The sequence below is a fragment of the Mustela nivalis genome, assembly GCF_964662115.1.
Source record: "Mustela nivalis genome assembly, chromosome: 16".
Lineage (NCBI taxonomy): Eukaryota > Metazoa > Chordata > Mammalia > Carnivora > Mustelidae > Mustela > Mustela nivalis.
Genome location: NC_139035.1, coordinates 68,298,886 through 68,324,475, shown reverse-complemented (window position 1 = coordinate 68,324,475; position 25,590 = coordinate 68,298,886). Strand labels below are relative to the sequence as shown.

General features: G+C 52.1%; 3 protein-coding genes across 55 annotated transcripts in view; 1 reads left to right on the top strand and 2 right to left on the bottom strand.

Annotated features, from left to right (window-relative positions):
- Positions 1–1,742: 1,742 nt before the first annotated feature.
- CFAP141 (cilia and flagella associated protein 141) lies at positions 1,743–6,078 on the bottom strand (the record flags this gene model as incomplete). 4 transcript variants are annotated; one of them, XM_082703692.1, is made up of 4 exons in its annotated part: positions 1,743–1,952; positions 2,422–2,551; positions 5,725–5,765; positions 5,996–6,078. In XM_082703692.1, 4 exons carry the CDS (start codon positions 6,026–6,028, stop codon positions 1,851–1,853), a joined length of 306 nt encoding a protein of 101 aa, XP_082559818.1. In that variant the 3' UTR covers positions 1,743–1,850. The 4 variants fall into 4 exon arrangements, with proteins under 4 accessions (XP_082559818.1, XP_082559819.1, XP_082559820.1 ...); XM_082703693.1 differs by having other exon boundaries at positions 6,014–6,071; XM_082703694.1 differs by having other exon boundaries at positions 5,937–6,024.
- A 629-nt stretch (positions 6,079–6,707) lies between these two features.
- Positions 6,708–17,393, bottom strand: LOC309850136 (protein C1orf43 homolog). Its single transcript, XM_082703673.1, has 7 exons — positions 17,053–17,393; positions 16,779–16,880; positions 13,532–13,649; positions 13,258–13,311; positions 12,257–12,423; positions 12,115–12,173; positions 6,708–7,528 (listed from the first exon to the last, which is right to left on the bottom strand). Exons 1-7 carry the CDS (start codon positions 17,116–17,118, stop codon positions 7,333–7,335), a joined length of 762 nt encoding a protein of 253 aa, XP_082559799.1. The 5' UTR covers positions 17,119–17,393; the 3' UTR covers positions 6,708–7,332.
- A 142-nt stretch (positions 17,394–17,535) lies between these two features.
- UBAP2L (ubiquitin associated protein 2 like) overlaps positions 17,536–25,590 on the top strand; it is a 42,212-nt gene continuing 34,157 nt past the window's right edge. For 19 of the 50 annotated variants that reach the window (XR_014304097.1, XR_014304098.1, XM_082703513.1 and 16 more), the window contains exons 1-4: positions 17,618–17,726; positions 22,088–22,217; positions 22,917–22,994; positions 23,576–23,686. Coding sequence is in view for 40 of the 50 variants with exons in the window: in XM_082703513.1 (XP_082559639.1) it covers positions 22,128–22,217; positions 22,917–22,994; positions 23,576–23,686 (279 nt within the window). In the remaining 10 variants the exon portion in view is untranslated. Of the gene's footprint in view, positions 17,727–22,087; positions 22,218–22,916; positions 22,995–23,575; positions 23,687–25,590 lie in introns of all 50 variants that reach the window. The other 31 variants (XR_014304093.1, XR_014304094.1, XM_082703514.1 and 28 more) reach the window with 12 other exon arrangements.

The window sequence follows — 25,590 nt, the reverse complement described above, 5'->3', positions numbered from 1 at the left end:
AAAGGAAGAAATTGCTGAAGGAGTGTGGTGGTGGGTGGGGAGCAGAGGGGAAACGCAGGGGAAGTGAAGAGGGAAAGAACTATCCTAGGGCAGGAAACGTCATTATGTGCATTGGACATTATGTGCTACTGTGTGAAGGGAGGCATGGTCTCCATTTTACCAACAAGGAACTGTGACTCAAGGCTACTCGCCCCACGCGGCGCATGCAGTAAGCCATAGACACAGGGTTCAAAGCCAGATCTGCTGTGCTCCCCCGAGGCCAGGCTCTCCCCGGGAGTGGGAGTCGCAGAGCCGGCTGGGGGCAGCCGCAGGTGGACGACAGACATGGAGGGATGTGGGGGCCCTGGGAGACCCAGCCTCAGGCTGGGGGTCGGATCCAGGCCACGTGCTCCTGCTTCTGTCCCTGACAACAGGGTCACCACCCCTTCCTCCGTCCCTTCTCTCTCTTTCTAGGGAGTGGAGGGGAGGGGCAGAGGCAGGGGGAGGGAATCCGAAGCAGACTCCCTGCTGAGGGCGCAGGGTTGGCTCTCGCAAGCCTGAGACCACGACCTGTGAGGAAATCAAGCAGTCAGATGCTCAACCGACTGTGCCACCCAGGAGCCCGTCGCCTGCCTGCCTTGTCCACGTCCGCCCCCCACCCAGCCCGTGAGCCCATGTCCTGTTGGAGCAAGAGCTTGTGAGTCACTGACTAACGGTGCTTGGGAAGCGGCGCTGACGGCAGCTGGCGGACGGAAGGATGCCCCGGCTGGAGAGGCGGGCATGGGATCAGGGACAACTCGGCTGCATAGAGGGTGGCCAGGGGCTGGAGAGGGGCATGCGAAGGGTCTGCCTGGGTCACAGGGGAGTCTGAGAGGGAAAGGGAGGTACCCGCTGTTGGGCACGCACTAGGCTTGCTCTGTGCACACCTCGCCTTATGTCATTCTCATAAAGCCCCTGTGACGGGTGTTGTTCTCCCCACTTTCAGAAGAGGAAACTGAGGTTCAGAGAAGTAACTTACAGAACGGGACTATTAAGGGATGAAACCGGACTCTGAGCCCACACCTGACTCCAAGCGCGCACCCTCCTCTGCACCCGCTGGCTCTCTGGGACCCTCCGCGGGAAGCGGAGCGAGGAGCGCGCGCGGGAGGGCGGGGCGGGGGCGTGACCGGTGCGGCGGGGGCGTGGCCGGGGCCGGGGCCGGGGGCGTGGCCGGGGCGGCGGGGGGCCTGCGGGGCGCACAGCCCCGGGGCGGAGGGCCGCGCGGGGTCCGTGAGGACAGCACGAGGGGGCAGCGGGGATGCAGACGGCACGTGAGGGGCCAGGGAAGTGGGCCTGGTGGTGCCCCCTCACCCGTCGCCCCCGACGCCCCCGTCGCCCCCCGTCACCCTCGTCACCGGCCGCGCAACAGGGAGCTCCCAGGCCTGGGATGTCGTTTTCCGGAGACTGGATCTTCGTGAGCAGAGCCGGGGGCTCCGGACGCGCGTGTCCGGCCGGCGCTCTGCGGAGCTCTGCGGGCGCCGGGTCCTCCGGCGGGAACGCGCCCGACGGTCCCCCCAAGCCTCACGGCTCCTCGCTTCCCGCACCCGCCGGCCCGCCGGCCCACCGGCCTCGCCTCCGTGACACCTCGGGGCCTGGTCCGTATGCGGCGGGGGCAGGTAGGAATGCGGCTCCGGGGGAGAGAGACCTGCCCCGGGCGCCCTGACACGCGGCCGAGCGGCGGGTCCCAGACGGACGCGACCAGAGAATGAGGCCTGAGGCGGGAGCACGACCCACGGAGCCGGTCTCGGGTTTATGGCCACGAATGAACAGTGTTGAGATCCGGGCACTCGGGGCCGAGGGACGCGCGTCCGTCCGCGCCGCTGCAGACGCGCTCAGAGCCTCTCGGCGCCGCGCGCTCCGCCGCCCGCGCCCAGCTCCCGGCGCCACCGGCGATGCTCCGCTTCCAGCAGCGCGCGCAGGGCCGCGCGACGGGCCTGCGGGCGGGGCGGGGGTGAGGCCGGCCCGTCTCCCCGCTGGCTCTCCGGCTGCGTCCTCGCCGACCGGCACGAAGCTGTGCCAAAAGGCTGGGCCGCAGCGTGGACGCGCCCGTGGCGGGGAAGCCCACGCGCTCCCTCCCCGTGACAGCCCCGCGCTCGGCGGCCGCCACCGAGGGCCCCGCGAACGGGGAGCTCTGCTGGGCCCCGGGGTACGGAGAGGACATCCTGCGGCAGCTGGGACTCCGGGGAGGGCGTCTCCCACGGAGATGGGGGGAGCAAGGACTAGCCCGCCCTCTGCGACCTGAGAATGTGCACCTGCGGCTGCGATTAATGAAAGAGTCGCGGCTCTGGAACAGCGCAGAGAGGGTGGGCAGGCGATGGCGGCAGCTCAGAGTCCGGGAGCCCCGTGGGCATCGGCACAGGGCAGTGGCGGATGAGCCTTCCGGGCCCCCTCGCTAGAACTCACCGTCAGGAGTTGCTTGTGGGCCAGCGCTAACTCCTGTCCCAGGGTGTCCTGCAACCTCGCGGTAGCGTTCAGGTTCCTCCTCTGGCTGAGCGTCGTCTGCCACAGACAGCGAGCCTGCGAGTTTCGCCACCTGCCCCAGGGACAGAGGTAGGAGCCGGATGGGTTAGTTGGGAGTGGAGACACAAACCCCTCGGTGAGGCCCAGGGCCTCCAGGCCAGTGTCCGAGGACGGCGAGCTCCTTGAAAGGGTAACCGGAGCTAACTTGGAACCTGGGATGTGTCGAAGGAGCCATTTAATCATCACGACAGACGACTGTCACAGAAACCCGCATCTGCATTGTGCCGCAGGGAAACAAAGCTCAGGTGAGCTGCCCAAGGTGGGTCACTTAGTGGCAGGCACAGGTTTCAGTCCTGTCTAAGAATTGATACCTTCTGTTATACCCTGATCCTCAACCTTAGCTAGACACATTCTAGAATCATTTGCTAAGGTTTTGTTTTTTAGATTTTTTATTTTTTTTAAAGATTATTTATTTATTTGACAGAGAGAGAGATGACAAGCAGGCAGAGAGGCAGGCAGAGAGAGGGGAGGAAGCAGGCTCCCTGCTGAGCAGAGAGCCCGATGTGGGGCTCCATCCCAGGACCCCAAGATCATGACCTGAGCCGAAGGCAGCGGCTTAACCCACTGAGCCACCCAGGTGCCCTAGATTTTATTTTAAGCAATCTCTATGCCCAGCTTGGGGCTCAGGCCCCCAAACCCAAAATCAAGAGGTGGATGTGCCACCACCTGTGCCAGCCAGGCATCGCCAAGATTGCTTTTTTTTTTTTTTTTTTAAAGACTTCATTTATTTGAGAGAGAGGGAGAGGAGGGGTAGGAACAGCGTGAGAGGGATGAGCAGACTCCATGCTGTGCACAGAGCCTGACTTGGGACTTGATCCCAGGACCTGGAGATCAGGTCCAGAGCCCAAATCAAAAGTCAGCCACTCAACAGACTGAACCCCCCAGGTACCCCTAACACATAAAAGGAGTATTTGTTTCTTACACACACACACACACACATGCACACACACATACACGCATGGTCTGCTTGGGTAAACCCTGTTGAAAAAATTTTTTAAATCTTTTATTTTCAATTTATTTCATGGGGGAGGGGCAGAGAGGGTGGAGAGAGAACATCTTTTTAAGATTTTATTTATTCATTTGTCACAGACAGATCACAAGTAGGCAGAGAGGCAGGCAGAGAGAGAGAGAGAGGAGGAAGCAGGCTCCCCGCTGAGCAGAGAGCTGGATACGGGGCTCTATACCAGGACCTGAGATCATGACCTGAGCAGAAGGCAGGGGCTTAACCCACTGAGCCACCCAGGCGTCCCAAGAAAGAATTCCCAAGGCAGAACTCAGGACGTATCTCTGGCACAAAAAGCGGTTTTATTAATGCAGGGAAGGGTGGTGGAGCGGGTCTGAGGACTGGCTGTTGATATACTTGGGAGTTCAAGGAGGTTTTTCATATGCTAAAGAGACCCCACAAGATACTGGAGGCCTCGCCTTTGTCTAGTTTAGGTTTCTCCCTCTAGCAAGCCGTTAACAGGAAGACAGTTGGGAGTTTCCCCATGGAAGTTAGGTTATTGATAATAATGCTTTTTTCTTGGAAATCACTAAGGCATTTGTAAACTGAGGGAGACTCCCATCCTCCCGGGTGTGAAAGTGGAACCGGTTGTTTTCCTTCCCTCCCTCCAGAGCCACCAGCACTGCCTGCGCAGTTTCTTGGACCCCACCAGACGGAGCTTAGTCCTCCTCTTTTCTGTTCCCTCGTCATTAGAACCCTGAGATCTCAACTCGAGCCAAAACAGAGTCCAACATGTAACCAACTGAGCCACCCAGGTGGCTCTTAAAGATTTTTTTAGGATTATTTATTTAAAAAAAATTTTTTTTTTTAAGATTTTATTTATTTATTTGACAGAGAGAGATCACAAGTAGGCAGAGAGGCAGGCAGAGAGAGAGAGAGGAGGAGGAAGCAGGCTCCCTGCTGAGCAGAGAGCCCAATGCGGGACTCGATCCCAGGACCCTGAGATCATGACCTGAGCCGAAGGCAGCGGCCCAACCCACTGAGCCACCCAGGCGCCCCATTATTTTAAAAAATTTTTAAAGATTTTACTTATTTGACAGAGATCATAAGTGGGCAGAGAGGCAGGCAGAGAAAAGAGGGGAAGCAGGCTCCCCGCCAAGCAGAGAGACCGATGTAGGACTCGATCCCAGGACCCTGAGATCATGACCTGAGCCGAAGGCAGGGGCTTAACCCACTGAGCCACCCAGGTGCCCTGAAAATTTTTCTATCATATACCAGTAAGTATAGTAGTATTACCTTTTTACTATGAATCCATATGTTTACATAAGTTGTATTACTTAATAGTTTGGACTTTTCCTACCGGCACATAGAGGTTTGCTCCTTCCTGTGTAAAGGCTGGCTAGTATGTTTATGTCCTAATTTTACCAGCTCGACAGTTTCTACTTTTTAATTTTTGGTGGTTTATTTCTTTTGAAGTCATCTCTACACCCAACTCCCCACCTGCAGATCAAGAGTTGCCTGCTCTACCTACTGAGCCCGCCGGGTGCCCCCTTCCCCACTTCTGCCAGCGAGGCCATCTGGAGCACCTGGTGCCGGCACCTTCTCCAGCTCTCGCAGGGGCGCATGCGTCAGGCCGACCAGACGTACAGTTGCCGGTTCTGAGATGTGAATTTTGAGATCTTCAGTTTTGATCGATTTCATCGTGTCTTTGTAAAAAGGCTCCATGAGTCTGGACTCCCACTAAAATGACATGCACTTGCTCCCTCATGTCCTTGCTGGCTCCTGGTATTGATTATATATTAATAACCTGTGAAACCTTTAAAAATGGGCCTCTCCTACCTGATCCCAGGCCACCACAGTCAGAGTCTTTCGGGTTAAGACCTGAGCACCTGTGTTTCATAAAGCTCCCAGGTGACGGAGAGACATACAGCCTCATCTCCTCACTCACGGCGTACTTCCCGCACACCTACCACATGATCAACACAACAGATACTTGCATTCTACTTAAAAAAATGAACACAAACTTCATCTCCTTTTCCTTCAGGCAACAGGCAGACCGATAATGAAGGACTGTGCGGGCAGCACCCCCTGGGGGCACTGGGAGGCCGTCCCTGCAAAGGGCTGCTTCTGCCCCCCACACAGCCGGTTCCTTCCTGAGGAGTGCAGGCAAGCATGGTATCTGAGAGGTGGCTGCAGGGGGACACCAGGGCGACAAGATCAAGTTGAGGGGGAAGGGAAATTACCTGTCGGCCATCTTCTTAAATCCCAGGACCCTTTGAAAATCCTGCAAAAAAAGCAAGTTGCTCGTCTGGCTTGATGTCCAGCACCCCACCCGTGCACCGTTCACGTGGACCTCTCTTCTGACAGGGGACGGGAGAGCCAGAGCGCTACTCCGTTCAGAACAGACCAACGAAAGCATGCAGGGAAGAGCTGGTATGCAGCAGCCAGCTGTTACCTCAGGGGCCCCTCAGGAAACTGCCTCTGGTCAACCCAGCCCCTTCCAGCTCTGCGCACCTCTTCGACTTTTGTCACCTTTCTCACAGACATGTCCACAAGCTGGCGGGACGCAGGCTCAGGACGTGAAGCAGGATTTCCCTTCTGTCTGGTCGGTCACCCAGGATTCAGTAGTCCTAGCGACACATTCACCTCCAACAACACACCCCAGGCCTAGGACTTGGTCGGTCACCTTGCCTGTTGCCCCGGAGAGCTTAAGAGAATCCTGGTTCTCCTGCCTTCTATCGGTGACAGAGGCAATTCTAGGAGCAAGGACTAAAGTTCCTAAAGGTTTCTTCTGTGGGGTCCCAGTATGACCCTAAGTCCAAAGGACATATTCTGTGCCTGTTTCATTAAAAGGTAACTACAGGCCACCTGGGTGGCTCAGTAGGGTAAGCATCTAACTTGATCTCGGTTCAGGTCATGATCTCAGGGGCAGGAGACTGAGTCCCAGCTTGGGCTCTGCTCTCAGTGGGGAGTCTGCCCCCCCCCCCCCAATGCTCATGCTCTTTCTGTCTCAGAAAAAAAAGGGGGGGGGGCACCTGGGTGGCTCAGTCATTAAGCATCAGCCTTTCGTTCAGGTCATGGTCCAAGGGTCCTGGGATCGAGCCCCTCATCGGGCTCCCTGCTCAGTGAGAAGCCTGCTTCCTCCTCTCCCATTCCCTCTGCTTGTGTTCCTTTTTGCTGTGCCTTGCTTTCAAATAAATCTTAAACTATAAAGAAATGAGTCATATACTTTTAAAATTGTTCATTTTATTAAATAATCTAGAATGTCAGGCCAGTGCATTGGTCTGACACTTCTTCCCTGGCCCACAGCATCCCCAGGAAGCGCAGGGGCATGGGATTCGGTCAGGCTCCAGCGCTCCCTTTATTCAAGACAGCATGGAAAGAAAGCCCAAAGGCGGATCCCTGCAGATCAGGGAAGCCACGTTCATCTTTCAACCGCCTCTAAAGAGGAAGAGGTCTCAAACCCAAATGGTCCCCATGAAATTATGTAGAACGGGGCAGACATGGAAGACACCAGTCCACACCATCCCAACTCTCACTCTTAGGATTATTTCTAGTTTGGAAAAGGGGGAAAAAAACAGATGAACTATAATAAAAATGAAGTGAGCATTTTTAAGAAAACATTGATGGAAACATCTGAATTCAACTCCAGAAAAAAGTGCTACCAAGGGAAAATAAAGTCCTGAATTCCTGAAATGGGCTCTAAGAACTAGCTGGAGAAGGATCCTCCAGGAATGAACCCTAAGAGCTCTGGACACTGTAGCAGGTCAGCAGACCTGGGCCCACCAGCCATGTGACCTGAGGCCAGGGGCCCCAGTGGCAGCAGCAGTCCCAGCGGCGGCGGCAGCCCCTCACAGAGTACTTTCCAGGGTGTTATAGTTGTCCTTAAAGCTCTTCAGTTCAAGGAAGTGCTTGGCACGTTTACTCTTCTGACTGGAGGGGAGGTAGGTCACCTGGATGGTCGCCGGCGAGACTTCAGGAGACTGGGTCAAGTCTTTGGCCGCCGACTGGTGCTGTCGTTGCGAACTCCCACTTCGCGCTTTGACCCTGGAGCACAGAGGGAGGGCAGCTTAAGCAGAGACTGAGGACTGACCCAGGACACAACGCTAAGGCGCATCCATTCTACAAATGTAGCTACAGCTGCGGATGACCTCTGTTCTTGTCCTACCTTCTCTCTTTATCGATTTGACAGACAGAGATCACAAGCAGGCAGTGAGACAGAAGGAAGCAGGCTCCCTGCCGAGCAAAGAACCTGATATGGAGCTTGATCCCAGAACTCTGGAAGTCATGACCTGAGCAGCAGCAGCTTTAACCCACTAAGCCACCCAGGTGCCCCCTTGTCCTACCTTCTAAACTAGTTACTAAAACCCCATCTGATAGCTTAGAAGTAGCAGAGAAACCAATTTTCCCACTGAGTCCCTGATTCTGGTTCAACATTTTCATTTCACTATGAAGAAAACTTTTAATTCTGCTGATTTCCCTAATGTGTGTGTGCCACAAACATACTCCCAGTCGAAAACAGTCCCTTGAAAACTGAAGAACAAAAAATAAGAAACTCAAGTAGCTACTGAGTACTTCTGACATGTTACATTAGACTTGGTGTTTTACCAACATCTAATTTACTGATATCCCAGTATCTCTGTATGATGACGTAACATCCTCATTTTCCAGGTTAGGAAACTAAGAGCCCCCCCTTGTCTGAGGTCACAAAGCTATCAAGTGACAGAGTTGGGGGGCACCTGGGTGGCTCAGTGGGTTCACCCTCTGCCTTCGGCTCAGGTCATGATCCCAGGGTCCTGGGATCGAGTCCCGCATCGGGCTCTCTGCTCAGCGGGGAGCCTGCTTCCCTTTCTCTCTGCCTGCCTTCCTACTTGTGATCTCTGTCAAATAAAAATAAAATATTTTAAAAAATAAAAAAATAGGGGTGCCTGGGTGGCTTAAAGCCACTGCCTTCAACTCAGGTCCTGATCCCGGGGTCTTGGGATCAAGCCCCACTTCCGGCTCCCTGCTCAGCGGGGAGCCGGCTTCCCTTCCTCTCTCTCTGCCTGCCTGTCTACTTGTGATCTCTGCCTGTCAAATAAATAACTAAAATCTTTATTTTAAGATTTTTTTTTTTTAATTTATTTATTTGTCAGAGAGAGAGAGAGTGAGAGCGAGCACAGGCAGACAGAGTGGAAGGCAGAGGCAGAGGGAGAAGCAGGCTCCCTGCGGAGCAAGGAGCCCGATGTGGGACTCGATCCCAGGACGCTGGGATCATGACCCGAGCCGAAGGCAGATGCTTAACCAACTGAGCCACCCAGGCGTCCCAATAACTAAAATCTTTAAATATAAACAAACAAATAAATAAGAAAGAAAGAAATGGGTGCCTGGGTGGCTTAGTGGGTTGAGCTGCTGCCTTTAGCTCAGGTCATGATCTCAGGTTCCTGGGATCAAGCCCCGAATCAGACACTCTGCTTGGCAGGGAGCCTGCTTGCCCCTTTCTCTCTGCCTGCCTCTCTGCCTACTTGTGATCTGTCAAATAAATAAATGAAATCTTTAAATAAAAAAATAGGGGTGCCTGGATGGCTCAGTTCGTTGGGTGTCCGCCTTCAGCTCGGGTCATGATCCCAGGGACCTGGGTTTAAGTCCTGCATTGGGCTCCCTGCTTGGTGGGAGCTTCTCCCTCTCCCTGCCACTCCTGCTTGTGCGTGCACGCGCGCTATCTTTCTCTGTCAAATAAATAAATAATAAAAATAAAGTCTTTTAAAAAAAACCAAGGTAGGGTGCCTGGGTGGCTCAGTGGGTTAAGCCGCTGCCTTCGGCTCAGGTCATGATCTCAGGGTCCTGGGATCGAGTCCCGCATCGGGCTCTCTGCTCAGCAGGGAGCCTGCTTCTCTCTCTCTCTCTCTCTCTGCCTGCCTCTCTGCCTACCTGTGATCTCTCTGTCAAATAAATAAAACCAAGGTAAATAAAAACCTCTGTCCTTGTGCGGCATCTGGCAGCTGCAGTAGAACGACTCTTAACCTTGGGGTCTTGAGTTCAAGTCCCACTTCAGGCATAAATAGGGGTACCTGTGGCTGGCTCAGCTGGAGGAGCATGTGACTTTCTTCTTTCTTGTTTAGAAAAGCAGCATGAGTGGGAGGGGCAGAGGGAAAGGAAAAGAGAATCTCAAGCACACTCCAAGCTGAGCATGGATCCCAATGCGGGGCTCGATCCCAGGACTCCCAAGATATGACCTAGGCCAAAACCAAGAGATGCTCCACTGACTGCCACCCAGGCCCCTAGCACTTGACTCTTGATCTTGGGGTCTTGAGTTCAAACAAATAAATGTTTTAAAATAATAATAAAAAAATAAAAATTCAGTCCTTGATTGCTAGTTTTAGTGAGAAAGTTGCAGTGAGTGATGAAGAGAATGGACCCCCAAATCCAACAGACTTGCACCCAACTATCACTTTTTTTAAGAAAGATTTGTTTACTTGACAGAGAGAGGGAGAGATCACAAGTAGGCAGAGAGGCAGGCAGAGAGAGAGAGGGAAGCAGGCTCCCCACTGAGCAGAGAGCCCGATGCGGGACTCGATCCCAGGACCCCGGAATCATGACCTGAGCTGAAGGTAGAGGCTTAACCCACTGAGCCACCCAGGCACCCCTATACCCATTTATTTCTGAAAAGATTTTATTTTATCTGAGAAGTTTGAAGCAGTGAGGGGTGGGAGGTTGGGGGAACCAGGTGGTGGGTATTAGAGGGCACGGACTCCATTGGAGCACTGGGTGTGGTGCAAAAACAATACTATTATGTTGAAAATTAATTAATTAATAATAATAATAAAAGATTTTATTTTGGGGGTTCCTGGGGGGCTGTCATTAAGTGTCTGCCTTTGGCTCAGGTCATGATCCCAGTGTCCTGGGATTGAGTCCCACATCGGGCTCCTAGCTTGGCAGGAAGCCTGCTTCTCCCTCTGCCTCTGCCTGCCACCGTCTGCCTGTGCTCGCTCGCACTCTCTCTCTCTGACAAGTAAATAAATAAAATCTTCAAAAAATAAAAAACATTTTATTTTTAAATAATCACTGCACATAATGTGGGGCTTGAACCCACAACCCCACAATCAAGAGTCACATGGTCTACTGAGCCGGTCAATCACCCCAATAACTTAATTTTTAACATACCTGTGGTAAAATACACCCAAAATTTACTGTCATAGCCATTTTTAAATGTTTCCGTTGAGCAGTGTCAAGCAGCACTGTGCAGCCGACCCACAGCCCATCTCCAGCATTCCTTTCATGCAGCAAAACCAGTGCTCTGTTCCCATTAAACCCTAACCCTCCAGCCCCTGGTACCCACCAGCTCCTTTCTAGCCTTATGAATTCGATGACTCTCGGGACCCCAGATGAGTAGAACCAGAAGGTACTTGTCTTTCAAAGACTAAAGTTTCAACACGCCCCCTGACTTCCAGACTAAGCACCCGTCTCACCCTCTCCCCTGCAGTTTCACTCCCGCTCTGAGCAGTGTGTACTAGACCCTTTGTGTTTGGAAAAATAAGGACAGAAACAAGAAGGGACAGACACCCCTTATCTTCTGAGAAAAAACCGTATGTGCTTTCAACACAGCAGAAGACAAGAGGTGGCTCTTCTCAACGCCAGTAAGATTTTACTCTACACTGGCTTTCCCTCTTTACTCTCTCAACATTTGCATGAACAATACAACGAAGCTACGTTAGTGCACATGTAAAACGACGCCAGACAGGGCACCTGGGTGGCTCAGTGGGTTGGGCCTCTGCCTTCGGCTCAGGTCATGTTCCCAGGGTCCTGGGATTGAGCCCCACATAGAGCCCTGCATGGGATGCTCTGCTCAGTAGGGAGCCTGCTTCCTTTCCTCTCTCTCTGCCTGCCTCTCTGCCTACTTGTGATCTGTCAAATAAATAAAATCTTAAAGAAAAAAAAGAAGAAAAAAAAAAGAAGAAGAAAAAAAGACGCCAGACAGAAGTCGGGATTCCAGTATCACACTCAACATCTACAACTACAGTCATGCCCTTAGTTTCAGACAAAGTTCCTAGTCATCTAAGTTCTTATAAAAGTGGATGGCACTGGGGCGCCTGGGTGGCTCAGTGGGTTAAGCATCTGCCTTCGGCTCCGGTCATGATCTCAGGGTCCTGGGATCGAGCCCTGCAACAGGCTCTCTGCTCGGCGGGGAGCCTGCTTCCTCCCCTCTCTCTGCCTGCCTCTCTGCCTACTTGTGATCTCTGTCTGTCAAATAAATAAATAAAATCTTAAAAAAAAAAAAAAAGAAAAAAGGATGGCGCTTAACTGTTACTTTTATCAGACTAAGACATGTAAGGATGACACGGGAACCCTGGAAGAGAAGGAAATCTCTATACTGAAAAACCTCATTCCCTTTATTGATAGCAATGTTACACCACTTCTGACATTTTACTCACCTGGACAAAAAAAAATTGAGGGGTAGGGGCACAAAAGTAGGAGAGGTTCTCCCTCTGTAAGCTTGTAGAGCAACACATGCTTTCAGATGTGAGGGCAAGGCAGAACCGGACAACCCATCACCGTGGTGTCGTGCCCCATAAAGGGCATCCCGCCTGGGGGGGTGTGGCAGCTCGACCGCCCTCTCCAACCAGGCCCTCCAACGTAGTCCCCTTCACACTTACACAGTAGCCAGCTCGCTCAGGGCCTCCTGGTAGCGCAGGTACTCACTCTGGCCAAAGACCTGAGCAAAGAGGAAGGGCAAGAGGCCCTCAGGCTGGGGTACTCCTTTAGTTCCCTGAAGGAGAAAGTGGCCACCCCACTTACCCCTGTCCCATAGCGGGCCGTCTCATAGCCATCCAGCAAGGTATCGACGAGGGCCTTGCGCACGCCCTTGAAAGGGGTACTAGTGCTCCGGAGATCTAGCAGGTAGGAGCGGAAATTCTTGCCCAGTAAGGAACGGGGATGCCTGCCTTCAGCGTGAAATGGTATCTCTGCGCAGATAACAGACGACAGTGGTAACACTTCTCCCACTTATCAGTTGTTTCTAGTTAATCTCCCAAGTTCAGAAATGGGTCCAACGGGGCGCCTGGGTGGCTCAGTGGGTTAAAGCCTCTGCCTTCGGCTCAGGTCATGATCCCAACGTTCTGGGATCAAGCCCCACATCGGGCTCTCTGCTCAGCGGGGAGCCTGCTTCCTCCTCTCTCTCTGCCTGCCTCTCTGCCTACTTGTGATCTCTGTCTGTCAAATAAATAAATAAAATCTTTAAAAAAAAAAAAGAAAAAAAAAAGAAATGGGTCCAACAACTGACTGACTTTGGGGGAATTCTAATAGAATGAAGACAACCACAGGTATAAAGCTGGTCTGAGTGGTCACCCGGTGGTGGGAACACAGCTGTAAGCTACGTCAATGGTTCACAATACTGTCCCCATCCAATTTACACCCCTGGCTCTGAAATACAAACCAGGTTTTATCAGAGAGGAAGCATATTTGACAATGGTCACAGAACAGAAAAAACTCAAGAACCATTTATCTTGGTCTTACTGAAAAAAGCAGAGGTCACCTGTCTTTTGTGGAAAAAGCAGTCAGTCACCACCACCCCGTCAATGAAGCTGAAGGTCTATGAACAGATGCACTCACTGGAAAGTAATGTGCCTCTGTCACTTCCTCAGACAAAACGATAACCTGGTACTCTCAAAACTCTAGGAAATTCCTCCGAGCCGGAGATCAGAGAAAGGGCCGGGTATAATATATATACAGAGTGGGCTTCCTCCCTCTGCCCCAGGTGAGCCTCCAGGGTCCTGACCATCCTGCTGGGCAGGCCTTACCGGAGGCGCGGATCGCATCCAGCGCTTTCATCCTGTAGAGATAGTTGTAGCAATCTGTTGAGAGAGAGACTGGTCACAGACTTAATTAACCTCAGAAGACTTTCCAAACTTCAGCAAGCTAATCAACAGCTTCCCCGAATCGGACAGGTACCCAGCAACAGAGGAACCACAGGTGAAGGTTTTGCCAGGGGCTATGCTAACAGCTTGGAGAGCAAGGAATTCTAAACTTGGGAGGATTCCTCACTGAAGTATCCTCCAAGAGCACGCCACGTACTCTGATTTCCCTGGGCTTCTAGCTGTAGCAGTCTTGCATCACCATCTGCAAGGAGCTGAGGCTCATACTTGATATCTTGAACCCTGGACAGCCGGATATCAATTTCCTCTTTTAAGTCCTGTTCACACAGAGAAAAGAACATGCCATCACTTACCCTATACTCTGCTTTCCATCACCCTGGAAATGGGGCAGAGCAAGTGAACAACTAAGACAAAAGCAGCAGAAAAAAAGCTCATAAGGCTGATAAAACTGCCAGGTTAAGACTAAAAAACTTTCTTCTTTTTTTAATATTTATTTATTTGACACAGAAAGAGAGAGAAATCACAAATAGGCAGAGGCAGACAGAGAGAGAGGGGGAAGCAGGCTCCCTGCTGAGCAGAAAGCCCCATGTGGGGCTAGATCCCAGGACCCTGGGATCACAACCCGAGCCAAAGGCAGAGCTCAACCCACTGAGCCACCCAAGCGCCCCTACGTTAACTCTTTTAAGCAGGTAATTCACATCCATGGTGTAAAATTCACAAAAGGCTCTAAAGCCAGCCCCCATGTACCCAGAAGCAACCACTGTTAATAGTTCCAAGCTCATCTCTTACTTATGAGGGTTCCAGAGCCCCAACAGATTTTCTTCTTGTAACTTTTTATTTTTAAGTAGGCTCTACACCCAGTATGCAGCTCAATGTGGGGCTTGAACTCAGAGATCAAGACCTGAGCTGAGAGTTGGAGGCTTGACTGACTGAGACAGCCAGGTGCCACTTCTTGCCATTTTAGAAACTTCCAGGGTGAATTATATATGGAATATGTGTTACATACATTTTAAGTAACCATAAAAATCATTAAGATAAACACCTGCATCCACTATCCTGTTTATGACCTATAATGTTACCAGCGGCTGTGAAGTCTTGCATGCCTACCCTGATTGAATGCAACCCCCAATGTTAATTTGTCAACAACCTCGTTTTTCTTTACTGTTTATCACATCAACCTAAACAAGATGTTTAGCTTTGCCTGGTTTTGAACTTTACACAGATGGAAAAAATGTTTTGAATTCCTCTGCAACTTGTCTTTTAAAATTTTAAATACTTGGGGTGCCTGGGTGGCTCAGTCAGTAAAACGTCTGCCTTCAGCTCAGGTCACGTTTCCACCATCCTGGGATCGAGTCCCTGCTCAGCGGAGAGCTTGCTTTTCTCTCTCCCTCTGCTGCTCCCCTTGCTTGTGCGCTCTCTCTGTCAAATAAATACTTAAGTAAAATCTTTAAAAAATTTTTAAAATACTTTATTGCAACAGGTTGACCTTACATGTGATAAAACACATCCAATTTGTGTGTATTGATGATTTTGACAGATGAATACACCCACTCAACCACCGTTAAAACCAAGGTACTCAACATTCCCATCACCCCAAAATGCTGTCCAATCCCTTTGCAGTCAACCCATCCTTCCCTGCTCCAGACAACAGTTATGTACTTTCTACTGATGTAATTCTGCCTATTGCAGAATTTATTATAAACCGAATGGAACAAAAGTTTTACGAATGACTTTCTCGTTTTTTTCATCCAGCATGTTTTTAAAATTCATTCAACTTCGTAATTTTTTTCATTCAAAAAGGTTTTTAAAAAAAGACTTAGGGCGCCTGGGTGGCTCAGTGGGTTAAGCCGCTGCCTTCGGCTCAGGTCATGATCTCAGGGTCCTGGGATCGAGTCCCGCATCGGGCTCTCTGCTCAGCAGGGAGCCTGCTTCCTCCTCTCTCTGCCTGCCTCTCTGCCTGCTTGTGATCTCTGTCAAATAAATAAAATCTTAAAAAAAAAAAAAATAAACGACTTAATTACGGGGCACCTGGAGGGCTCAGGTCATGATCCCAAGGTCCTGGGATGGAGCCCCGCATCGGGCTCTCTGCTCCGCGGCGGGGAGCCTGCTTCCCCCTCTCTGCCTACTTGTGTCTACTACTACTACTGTCTGTCCAATGGATAAATAAAACCTTTAAAAATAAAGTAAAATAAAAAATTAAAAAAGACTTTACTTGACAGAAACCACAAAGCAGCAGAGGAGCGGGGCGGGGCGGGTGGGGGCGGAGCAGGCTCCTCGCCGAGCAGAGAGCCTGACGCGGGGCTCGATCCCAGGACCCTGAGACCATGAGCCGAACCCAAGGCAGAGGCTGACCCGGGCGCTCCTGGGTCAGGGCTTCAGGGAGTTCACGCGTTTACGGCGCTCGGCTCCGAGCTGACCCTTTCGGCATCCCGGGGTGCGTCACCGTCACCACCTCGGCCACACCGCCCAGGCAGCACCCGCGAAGACCCCGCGCCCCGCGGGTCCGGCGCAGGCGCAGCCTCCGTGCGGGGGACCTGGGGCTCCCTCCGGCACTTCCCCCGGCGACACGCAGACCTTTCAAAGCGGAAGGAATCTCGTCTGGTCCAGGGACGCCTCGACCCCTCCGAGTCGGGGCCGGCCCCTCGTCCGGAGGGCGGGTGGCCCTGGGAGAACGGAGGCCGGTGGAAGCAGCCCTGCCCCGGGCTTCAGGCCACAACACGTTCCTGCCGGTGGTCGGCGGACGACCCCGGCCACGAGCGGGGACTCCCGCACCGCGGGGGCCGAGCAGTGAGCGCGGAGCCGAGGGGGCGCGGCCGCGGCACTCAGCACCGCGCTACCGGCCCTGCCTTCCCTGTGGGCAACAGACCCGCACGCCCGCCGCCCGCCGTCGAGGGGAGACCGGCCACCAGGCGAGGGGACACCCATCGAGCCTGCGGGACACCGTTCCCGGAGAAACGCGAGGGCGCGGGCAGGCAGGGGCGCGCGCCTGCGCCGGGAGGAGGGCGAGGGCGGCCGCGCACCGCCGAGCGCGGGGCAGCGAACCCCTGCGGCCGACCGCAGCCAGACGCCGCGCCCAGGGCGAGCCCGAGCGAGGGCGGCGGGGCCCCCCGGCGGCCGGCGCGGACAGGTCCGGGCTCAGGCGCCCGTCGGGGCCGGCGCGGACAGGTCCGAAGTCCGCCCGCGGGACTCGCGCGCGCAGACCAGACGCTGGTCCTCGCCCGGGATTCGACCGGCTTCCCGCAGAGCGGACGGGCGGGCGGGGCGGGGCGGGGCGGGCAGCGGCACCTGAGGCGGTCGCCCCGAGACGCCGCGCGGGGCCTCGGCTCGGCCCGGGGCCTCGGCTCGCACCCGCCGCCGGCCCTTCCCGCGTCCCGCGTCCCGCGCCGCGCCGGGGAAGCCCGGCCTCCGCAGCCCCTCCCGGGCCGCCTCGGGCCGCGAGCACCCACCTTGGGGGCGTTGTGCCCCACAGGGACATGAGGGCCCCGCCGCGACTTCATGGCGAAGCGCATGATCTGCCTCTTGACGAAGATGAACAGCAGCACGAACACCTGTCCGGGGGCGGAGGGCGCCTTAGTAAAGCAGCCACCGACAGGCGGCTCGCCTCGGTCGCCGAGGCCCCCGCGGGGCTCCCAGGGGCGCGCGGGGCCGGGGCCGGGGGACGCCCAGGACAAGGGCTACGCGGCCCGACGCGGCGGCAGGCCGGGGCGGGGGTCTCCTCACCAGGCTCCCGTAGGCCATCACCAGCACGACATTCACCCCCGACAGCCAGTTGCTGCCGGACGCCATGGCCGCGCCCGCCCCCCCGCTCCGCCCCGCGCACCGCTCCGGGTCACCCGCCGCCCTGCCGCGTCAGCCCGGGCTCCGCCGAGGCGCGGGCGCTTGGGCTCCCTGAAATCCCTCGGCCATTTCCTCACGGGGAAAGACCAAGGCTGACCCGGCCCCAAAACATGGCGGACGGGAAGCCTCCCGCTACCCCCCGACACGTGACGGAGGCCCGCGCCGGCCCCGCGGGCTGCGCGCGCCGAGGCGCTGAGCGGCGCAGGAACAGGAAGCGGAGGCAACCAGTGCGTCACGCGGCCGAGGCGGGGGGTGGGGGGCACGCCCGGAGCCGCAGCGCAGCGCGGCGGCTCGTGGCAGAGTGGCGCGCGCACGCTTGCGTGCGCGTCCCTTTTCGCGTCACGTGCCGGGGTACGCAGGCAGGCAAGTGGGAGGGGGAAGGCGCGAGAGCGAGCGCGAGAGGGGAAAGGAGGGAGGGGGTGGGGAGGAGGGAACCTCACGTCACGTGACAGGGGCGGCGCGGCCCGGGGTGTCAGTGTGGAGGAGACTGAGGTAAAGTTGGGAGCGCAGCGGCGTTGGCGGCGGCGGCGGCGGCAGCGGCAGCGCGGCGGGGCCGGGTATTGTCCGCGGCCCCTTTAAATCCGCGGTCTCCCTTTCCCCTCCCTCCCTTTTCCCCTAGCCCGCCGGCGCCCCCCCCGTAGGCCCCCCGCCCCGTGCGTTCCCCCCACTGGACACCCCTCCCGGTCGTGCGAGCCCGGCGCCCCCCCTCGAGTCGGCCGCCGGGGGTTTTGTTTATGGTTGGGTCTGCGGCCTACTGGGCCGCGCCGGAGCCGGGGCCTCGATTTGGGAGCGTGGCCGGGGCGGGGCTTGGGCAGCCGGAGGGGGGGGGGCCATGCGGCTGGAGCCCGAGCGGGGAGAGCGGGGAAGAGCGCGAGCGAGCGCGGCCTGGGCCCCGCCTGAGGTAGGGCCTGCTCTGCGCTGGCCGCCGGCCGTGGAGACGACGAGGCGGCCGCCTCCCTCCCCAGCCCGCTGCGGGCCGCCTGGGATCCGGATCCGGCCCGGTTCGGGGGCGGCGGGGGGGCGGCGGGGGGCGCTGGCCCGGACTCCCCAGGTGGCCCTGAGTTCGGAGTGCGGGGGATCCGCCGGTTCCGGGCGGGCGTGAGGCGGCGGCCGGCCCCGGGCGCTCCCGAGGCGGCGCGGAGCGGGCCGAGCCTCCCTCCTCCGCGCGGGGGCCGGCGTCCGCTCTCCGACGCCGGCCCCTTTGTCAGCGCCTCTGGTGGCCCTGCTCTCGCGGCGCCGCGGCGCGGGGACGTGTTCGTGGCTGTCGTGGGCTTGCTGTTGTCCGTGCTGTGGCTTGGGCGCCCCGAACGCTGGTGCTGTGTCGGGGAGGCTGCACGGGGCGAGCCCCGGAGGCTGCCTTACGCCTGCGGGACGTCACCGGAGCCCCGGGGGGTGCCCCCGCCCCCGCCCCCGGACCGGAATTCCGAATTTCTTCAGACCCCTCGCTGGGCGGACAGTCCCTAAAGCGCTTTGCAGACCGATGTCCCAAACGGGAGCCGGCTCGTCCCGCGGCCTCCGGTGCGGGATGGCGGGGAAGCGAAACAGCACAGGGACAGGCCTGGCTCGTGTCATTGTTACCGTTTTCGCCTTCGCGTGTCCCTGAGTGTGACATGGAGAAGCGCGTGTGTGTCCTGTCCATCCACCTTTCCCCGCCCGTGGCCTGCGGGGGGGGGGCGCGGCGGACTTGCGGGGCGGGGACGGGGGTCCGCGCGCGCCGGGCTTCCGGGGAGCCGGCGTGCTGGCCATGGGTGGGTCCCTGGGGTGGCAAAGCTGCGTCGCGCTCTGGGAGCATTGTCCCTCAGAGAGCAGAGCCGCGACTGTTGCCGCTGCCCACAGCGGGCTGGCCGGCCCGGAACTCAGGACGCAGGACCTTAAACGTACTGTTCTGTGCCTGGTTTTTGAAGCCCCTCTTTGCTCGCTGTGTCCCAGCTGGCAAGTCCTCTTTAAAGTCAGACTCGAGTGTATGCAGAAGGGGGTGCTGGGGTCATTTCCACGGAGCCTCCAGGGGAATTCGTAGCTGGGTTACAGGTAGCAAGCCCTGTGCCCCCCGGTCCAGCTTCAGAGTGTCTGAACTGTTTCGCAACTTAGATTGTAAGCTCCCTGAGGGCAGCAACCAAGTCCTCCTGCTTTTGTATTTCCTGAAGTACTGGACACGTAGTAGATACTCAATAAATACTTGTTATTTATTTTTTTCTGTAAAATTTCTCTGGCTATTTTTTCAAGTAGCTGGTTTTCAAAAGATGGTCAAGGGCATTCCTGTATTGAAACCAGTATTTGTTCCTGGGCTGTTCGCTTGGTCTCCCAACACTTCTCCTGTGTTTCCTGTAGATATTTTTATTTTCTAAGGAAAAGTACTTAACAAGATTCCTCCCCTCCACTGTGATAACTCTAGGTATGTGTCTCTGCTTGCTACTAAAAGGCTACTAATTTTGTGCCCTCCGGTGATCCCAGATCACTCAATTTTGACCTGTCGCTCAGTGTGGTTACCTGCCTAGGTGGTAAAATTTTCTTAGTCACACATTTCAAAGCACTTGTAAGAAAGAAATGGAAGTTAACAGCCGGACTGATCACGATTATTTCTTTTTTCCCCGTCAGTAGTTAGGAGCCTTTCAAGAAAACTCGTTAATGTATTTACGCAGGTTGGGCGCGTGCAGTCATCCCTACTGGTAGGCACGCAACTCACATCTGTAGTATTCTACTCCTCGGTTGGAATCAGGAGAGAAGTAGAAAGCAGTCAGTAGTTGTAAATTACAGGAGCATTGACTCACATGAGAAATTTCATTTTAGAGCCAATTAGTAAGTATAATAGTTTTCATCTAGTTTTAATTTTTCTCTTTGATTTGAATCCAGCAGTACTGGTGAAAGAACACTTGTTTTTTTGTGAGTGGTGAAACTTGGCTATAATGCCAGTCTGGGAAAATGGACTACTGTGTAGCAAATAATCCTCTACTAGCTAAAAATATTTACAGGCCTTTGTGTGCACATGTGCACGTGTGTAGGGAGAAGAGGTAGTGGTTAGAGAATTAGCTCCGGGATTTCTTTAAAAATTTTGGCGATAGAGAATGTAAAACTCTTAATTCTTAATGACTGTATCAAAAAAACCCCAAAGACCTGTGCATCCTGTTGATCCAACTTGGTGAAGACTTTATCCACAGGGAAGTTAGCTTTCTTTGTGACCCAAAAAACCAATGAAATTCACTTCCTTAATAATCCTACTGTATTTCTTTAGAAGCCCAACCAATTTCTCCCTCAAATTCAGCACTGTCTTTTGAGTGGTCTAACATTACCCCATATATAAAGTTTCATTAATGAAAAAAATTATGTGTAGAGCAGAAAATATAAGCTTACTCTCTTTGGGACAGAATAAAACAATGCAGAGTAACATCTTATTTTGAGCGCTTCATCACGGGGTGGATATTTTCTTTGTTTACTAAATGCAGCAGCTGAGGTTGTGTTACACAGCAAAGTATGAATGAAGGGACATTAAGTTCTGGAGAATCCTTGCTTGCTAGAACTGTTAATAACAAAAACTGTTCTGGTTTTGGGAAGGCCCTGTGTGTTCTCTGTCTCTTTTTAAAGACTCAGCAAAGTCCCATTGCTGGCAGTAGTGTCTCAAGTTTAAAATGATAATCCTCGGGGCACCTGGTTGGCTCTTTCTGTTAAGCATCTGCCTTCGGCTTGGGTGATGGTCCGGGGATCAAGCCCCACCTCGGGCTCCCAGCTCAGCAGAGAGCCTGCTTCTCCCTTTCCCTCTGCCTGCCACTGCTCTTGCTTGTGCTCTCTCTTTCTGTCAAATAAATAAAATCTTAAAAAATAAAATCCTAACTCTTCTTTAAAAAAAAAAAAAAAGATAATCCTAAAAGCCCTTTCTTCCAAATAAAACTTTGTGCTAGACACTTTGGTTTGGGACAGGTTTGGGATTCTCTGTGTATTAAGGTGAGTGGTAAAGAGTTTTTGCATTTCTGGCGCCTGGGAACTGTGGACTAGGAGGCAACAGAAATAGCCGGGAAAACTGTGTTTGAATTATCTGGGGAACTGACTGGGATTCTGAGCAGTCACAGGGGCTAATACTCGCTTTGTTGAAGGTTACACAGGCTCCCACTGCGTGAGGAAAGACAAGAGGGAGGGAGGAAGGCTAGACCTCGCTTATCCTTTCCCGAGTGATGGAGGTTGCATGTGACATACATAAGCTGGTTGTAAAGGGAGGTAGGAGTGCTGCTGAAGGTAGACTGAGTACAGTGTTTTAAATTGTTTTTATTTGGAGTGTAGACTAATCCCCTTCCTGGAAAGCTTTTGTTTCCAGGTTTTGCTGATTATCTTTCCTTCTGTCAAAGGGACTTTAGATATTTCCATGTAGAGGGCTTTTGATTTATTAACATTGTTTCCCTTGGCTACCAAGATAGCAAAACTTCACAAAACCTATGTCTAGGGGGCTAGTAACCAGACTGTGCCCATAACTTAAAAAAAATAAAAAATAAAACCATCACTGGGGGCACCTGGGTGGCTCAGTAGGTTGAACCTCAGCCTTTGGCTCAGGTTATGGTCTCAGGGTCCTGGGAACGGCCCCCGAATTGGGCTCTTTGCTCGGCGGGGAGCCTGCTTCCCCCTCCGTCTCTGCCTGCCTCTTTACCTACTTGTGATCTCTCTCACTCTGTCAAATAAATAAATAAAATCTTAAAAAAATAACCAGGACTTAACACTTGCTTTATATATTTTTTGTTCTACAGAAAGATTAATAGCCATTGTTCCTTAAGGAATTTATCAAGCTAAATATGTCTTAAGAACAGATGAATTTTCTTGTTTGTTGCTTTTAAAGAAATAAAAGTGGTGAAGATGCTGATGAAAGAGAAGTTGAAAACATTTTGCCCATATTTAACATCTAAATTGCTTTTTTTTTTTTTTTTTTTAAATCTTTCAGTATTCTACCTTGTAAATACTGTTATTTGTATATACTGTAAATGATGACGTCGGTGGGCACTAACCGAGCCCGGGGAAACTGGGAACAACCTCAAAACCAAAACCAGACACAGCACAAGCAGCGGCCACAGGTAAAGAACCCAAGGGATATGGATTTACTGATAGCATTACTGGTTGTTACTGGTTTCCATCCAGTGCAGCAGTATTTTGTGCTTTGGATTCTTGGTTTGGGTTTTTTCTTCTTGTTTTCTAATCCTTGGCTCTTTCTAAGTAGGGCTTGATGACTGTTAATGATACGCCGTGATGCATTGTTCTTCCTTTTTGCTGTTTAATACGGCATCATGAGACTTGGAAAGAATGGGTTCTGGGCTTTGTATCTGTAAGGTAGCATTTCCCTCAGACAAAATCTTAACGTTGTTCTCAGCCCTAGAGATTAGGGGGTGGCATTGGTCCTTGCAGAAACAGGAACAGGGTTTACACGTGACATTGCAAATAAATATAAATTATTTAAGGCACAAATGTTTCGAAAAGGCACTGTGATCCCCAAAGAGGAGCTGCTTTAACTGTGAACATCGGTGGAAAAGCTCCCTGGTTTTCTAGGGATCATAGGGTGGAATACTAATAGCTTCAGTGTTGTGTTGTGTTGTGTTTCGTCATTTTGCAAATTTAGGCATCTTACTTGATGTTAGTATTTTACCACTTGGTCATTTGTAACAAGGAGAAGGAAATTGGACTGGGAGGTGGGGTGGATTATTGACTAGATAGGCCCTCTTACTTCTCTAAACTGTTGTCTCTCGATCATGCTTTCTTGAACTTGTTTTAATTCCTAGGCCACTGCGGAACAAATTCGACTTGCACAGATGATTTCAGACCATAATGATGCTGACTTTGAGGAGAAGGTGAAACAAGTGAGTGTATTGCTAATTTGCTGTAAGCAGTGGGGAAAGACATCAGGATTAAAGCATAGTTAAATGTCACAGATAGCTACCAGGGTCCTTTGTGCTGTAGGTATAGAAAGAATTATGACCTGAAATATAATAGGTTAAGCCAATAAGTACATGCTTTTGTTTTCTGATTTACCATCCCACTTTGGACAGCTACCTTGTTCGAAAAGGTTTTATCTTAATTTTAACTTCTTATTTATTGGATGACTTTGTTGATGCCATTTCTTATAGCAACTTTGAGCAGTTGTGCCATCTAGGAATTGTAGAAGCTGATGGTATGGTGAAGCCTGTGTGCTTCTGGGTTTGATTCCCTATTAGATACTTCATTGTTTGATTATTTCATAAATACTTTGGCCCCATCCCTAATCAAAGGTAAATATTTTGCTTACTGAACTAGAATACCAAAATTCTGCATATTTTGCTTTTTTAAGCCTGGGGTTCTTTCAGACTCAACTGGTGTCTTCTCCCTTTTCCCTTGCTCACTTGGCTTCCTTTTGTGAGGAGTGCAAGCTTGTTCTTGATGGTTGCTGATCTTTTTCTTTCAGTTGATTGATATCACAGGCAAGAACCAGGATGAATGTGTCATTGCTTTGCATGACTGCAATGGAGATGTCAACAGAGCCATCAATGTCCTACTGGAAGGAAACCCAGATACGGTAGAGTGTTAATGGAACATTCTAGAAAGTGGGTCCCTGGCTGAGAAGCTCAGAATATTCTAAAAATAGCAAGTGGAGTAACTCAGCTTAAAGGAGAGTAGTTTAGGGGCTTCTGGGTGGCTCAGTCGTTAAGTGCTTTTGGCTCAGGTCGTGATCCCAGGGTTCTGGGATCGAGCCCCACATCGGGCTCCCTGCTCAGTGGAGAGTGCGCTCTTCCTCCCACTCCCCCTGCTTGTGTTCCCTCTCTCACTGTCTCTCTGTGTCAAATAAATAAATAAATTACTTAAAAATAAATAAATAAAGGAGAGTACTTTATTCTCCAAACGGAGCAGAGAACTGCCCTGGAGATTGTTTGCTGTGGGTTACGAATACTTAAAATTTATATACAGTAAGTAGGAGGAGACATAAAATCTGTCTTTTTTAATTCGCTTAGAATAAATCATTCATTATAGGCTATCGAGTGTTTTCCAGACTGGGTTCTGAATTAGGTAGGGATGCTATATGTTAGCCTTAGTTACTAATCATAGAACATTCTACTCATCTGTTGTATTGCTGTTGAATAAAGCCACACAAACTAGTGAATTCTGATTTCAAGACATTCTCATTAGTGTTACCTTTTACAATATATTTTCGTTGCTTGAAGTTATTTCTGTTGAGGTAATAGAGAGATTGTTAACAGCCTTTTGACCATACCTGGAGATGATAGGGGTATCTTGGAGGACCTCTTGCCCTAGAATTTCACCTCTTCTCCTTTCCACTTAATGAGATCTTTATATTTTTGTGCTTGTCTTATCACTGTCCCAAGTTGTTAAGTCCCTTAAGAGCAGGTGTTCTGCCTTACTAACCTTTGGGATGTGCCTGTGGTGCTTAGCAGAGAACTTTATTGTTTTAATAAGCAGTATATCATTTTAAAGTAATCTTCGTTGGTCCTACTCTGGATGTGGTCCTACTCTGGGGATCTTTGGTTGGGTAGATAACCAGAGTTCACTTTGAGAGAGATCAGCTTACTGGTGTTACAGTGTCACATTAGCTAAATGTTGGAGGTTTGTCAGTTTCCTTGAGACAATAGGAAATAGTAGTGGAAAGCTTTCTTTAGTCGTTGAATTTAAATTTGTGGATTTTTTTCTTAAAAACTGTGGTCTTGATCCTGGCTAGCTCAGTCAGGGGAGCCTGTGACTCTTGATTTCAGGGTCGTGAGTTCAAGCTCCATGTTGGGTGTAAAGTTTACTTTAAAAAAAATGTTTGAGATTTTACATTATTGATCTTACTTGAAAATTACTGTCTGGATAATCAGATAATAGTGCCTTTGGCTCACTTTGAGTTTACTCTAGAATAATTGTAAGATTTTGGGGTGCGGGGAAGAGGTCGGACTGATCTCATGCCTTTTAAAAGTCTGGAATCCTACTTCGCTCCCACCGTCCCTCCCTCCTTCAAGTCACATTTGTTTCACCTTCCATCATCTTCCGCTTAATGCTCTGAAGCTAACCTTCCACAACGTCAGAAAGGAAAATAAACTAGAAAATGTAGGCTTATCCTACAAATAAACTATCTGTTAGTGAAACCAGTGGGGCGTAATGTCAGCTGCCAGGGGATGTTGGATGTCTTTGGGTGGATGAGGTCATATCAGAAAACTGGCAGTGCCTTTGGGGAGATCATGGTAATTTCTTTTCCTTATAGAACCTGGGTAGCACCAGCTGCTGATACATGCCGTAGAGAAGGGAAGAGTGACAGGTTTCTGAAGCTTTCGCCAGGTTTTAAGACAAACTAGCTGAAAACTCTGAAAGCTGTTCTAAGTCTAGTTTCCAGGATTCCTGATGCAGATTTAGTTATAATAGGAGTACAGTAACTTAGGAATTGAAGCGACTGTGAACATAAAATGACCTACCAGCTGTGGTGCGGAATGA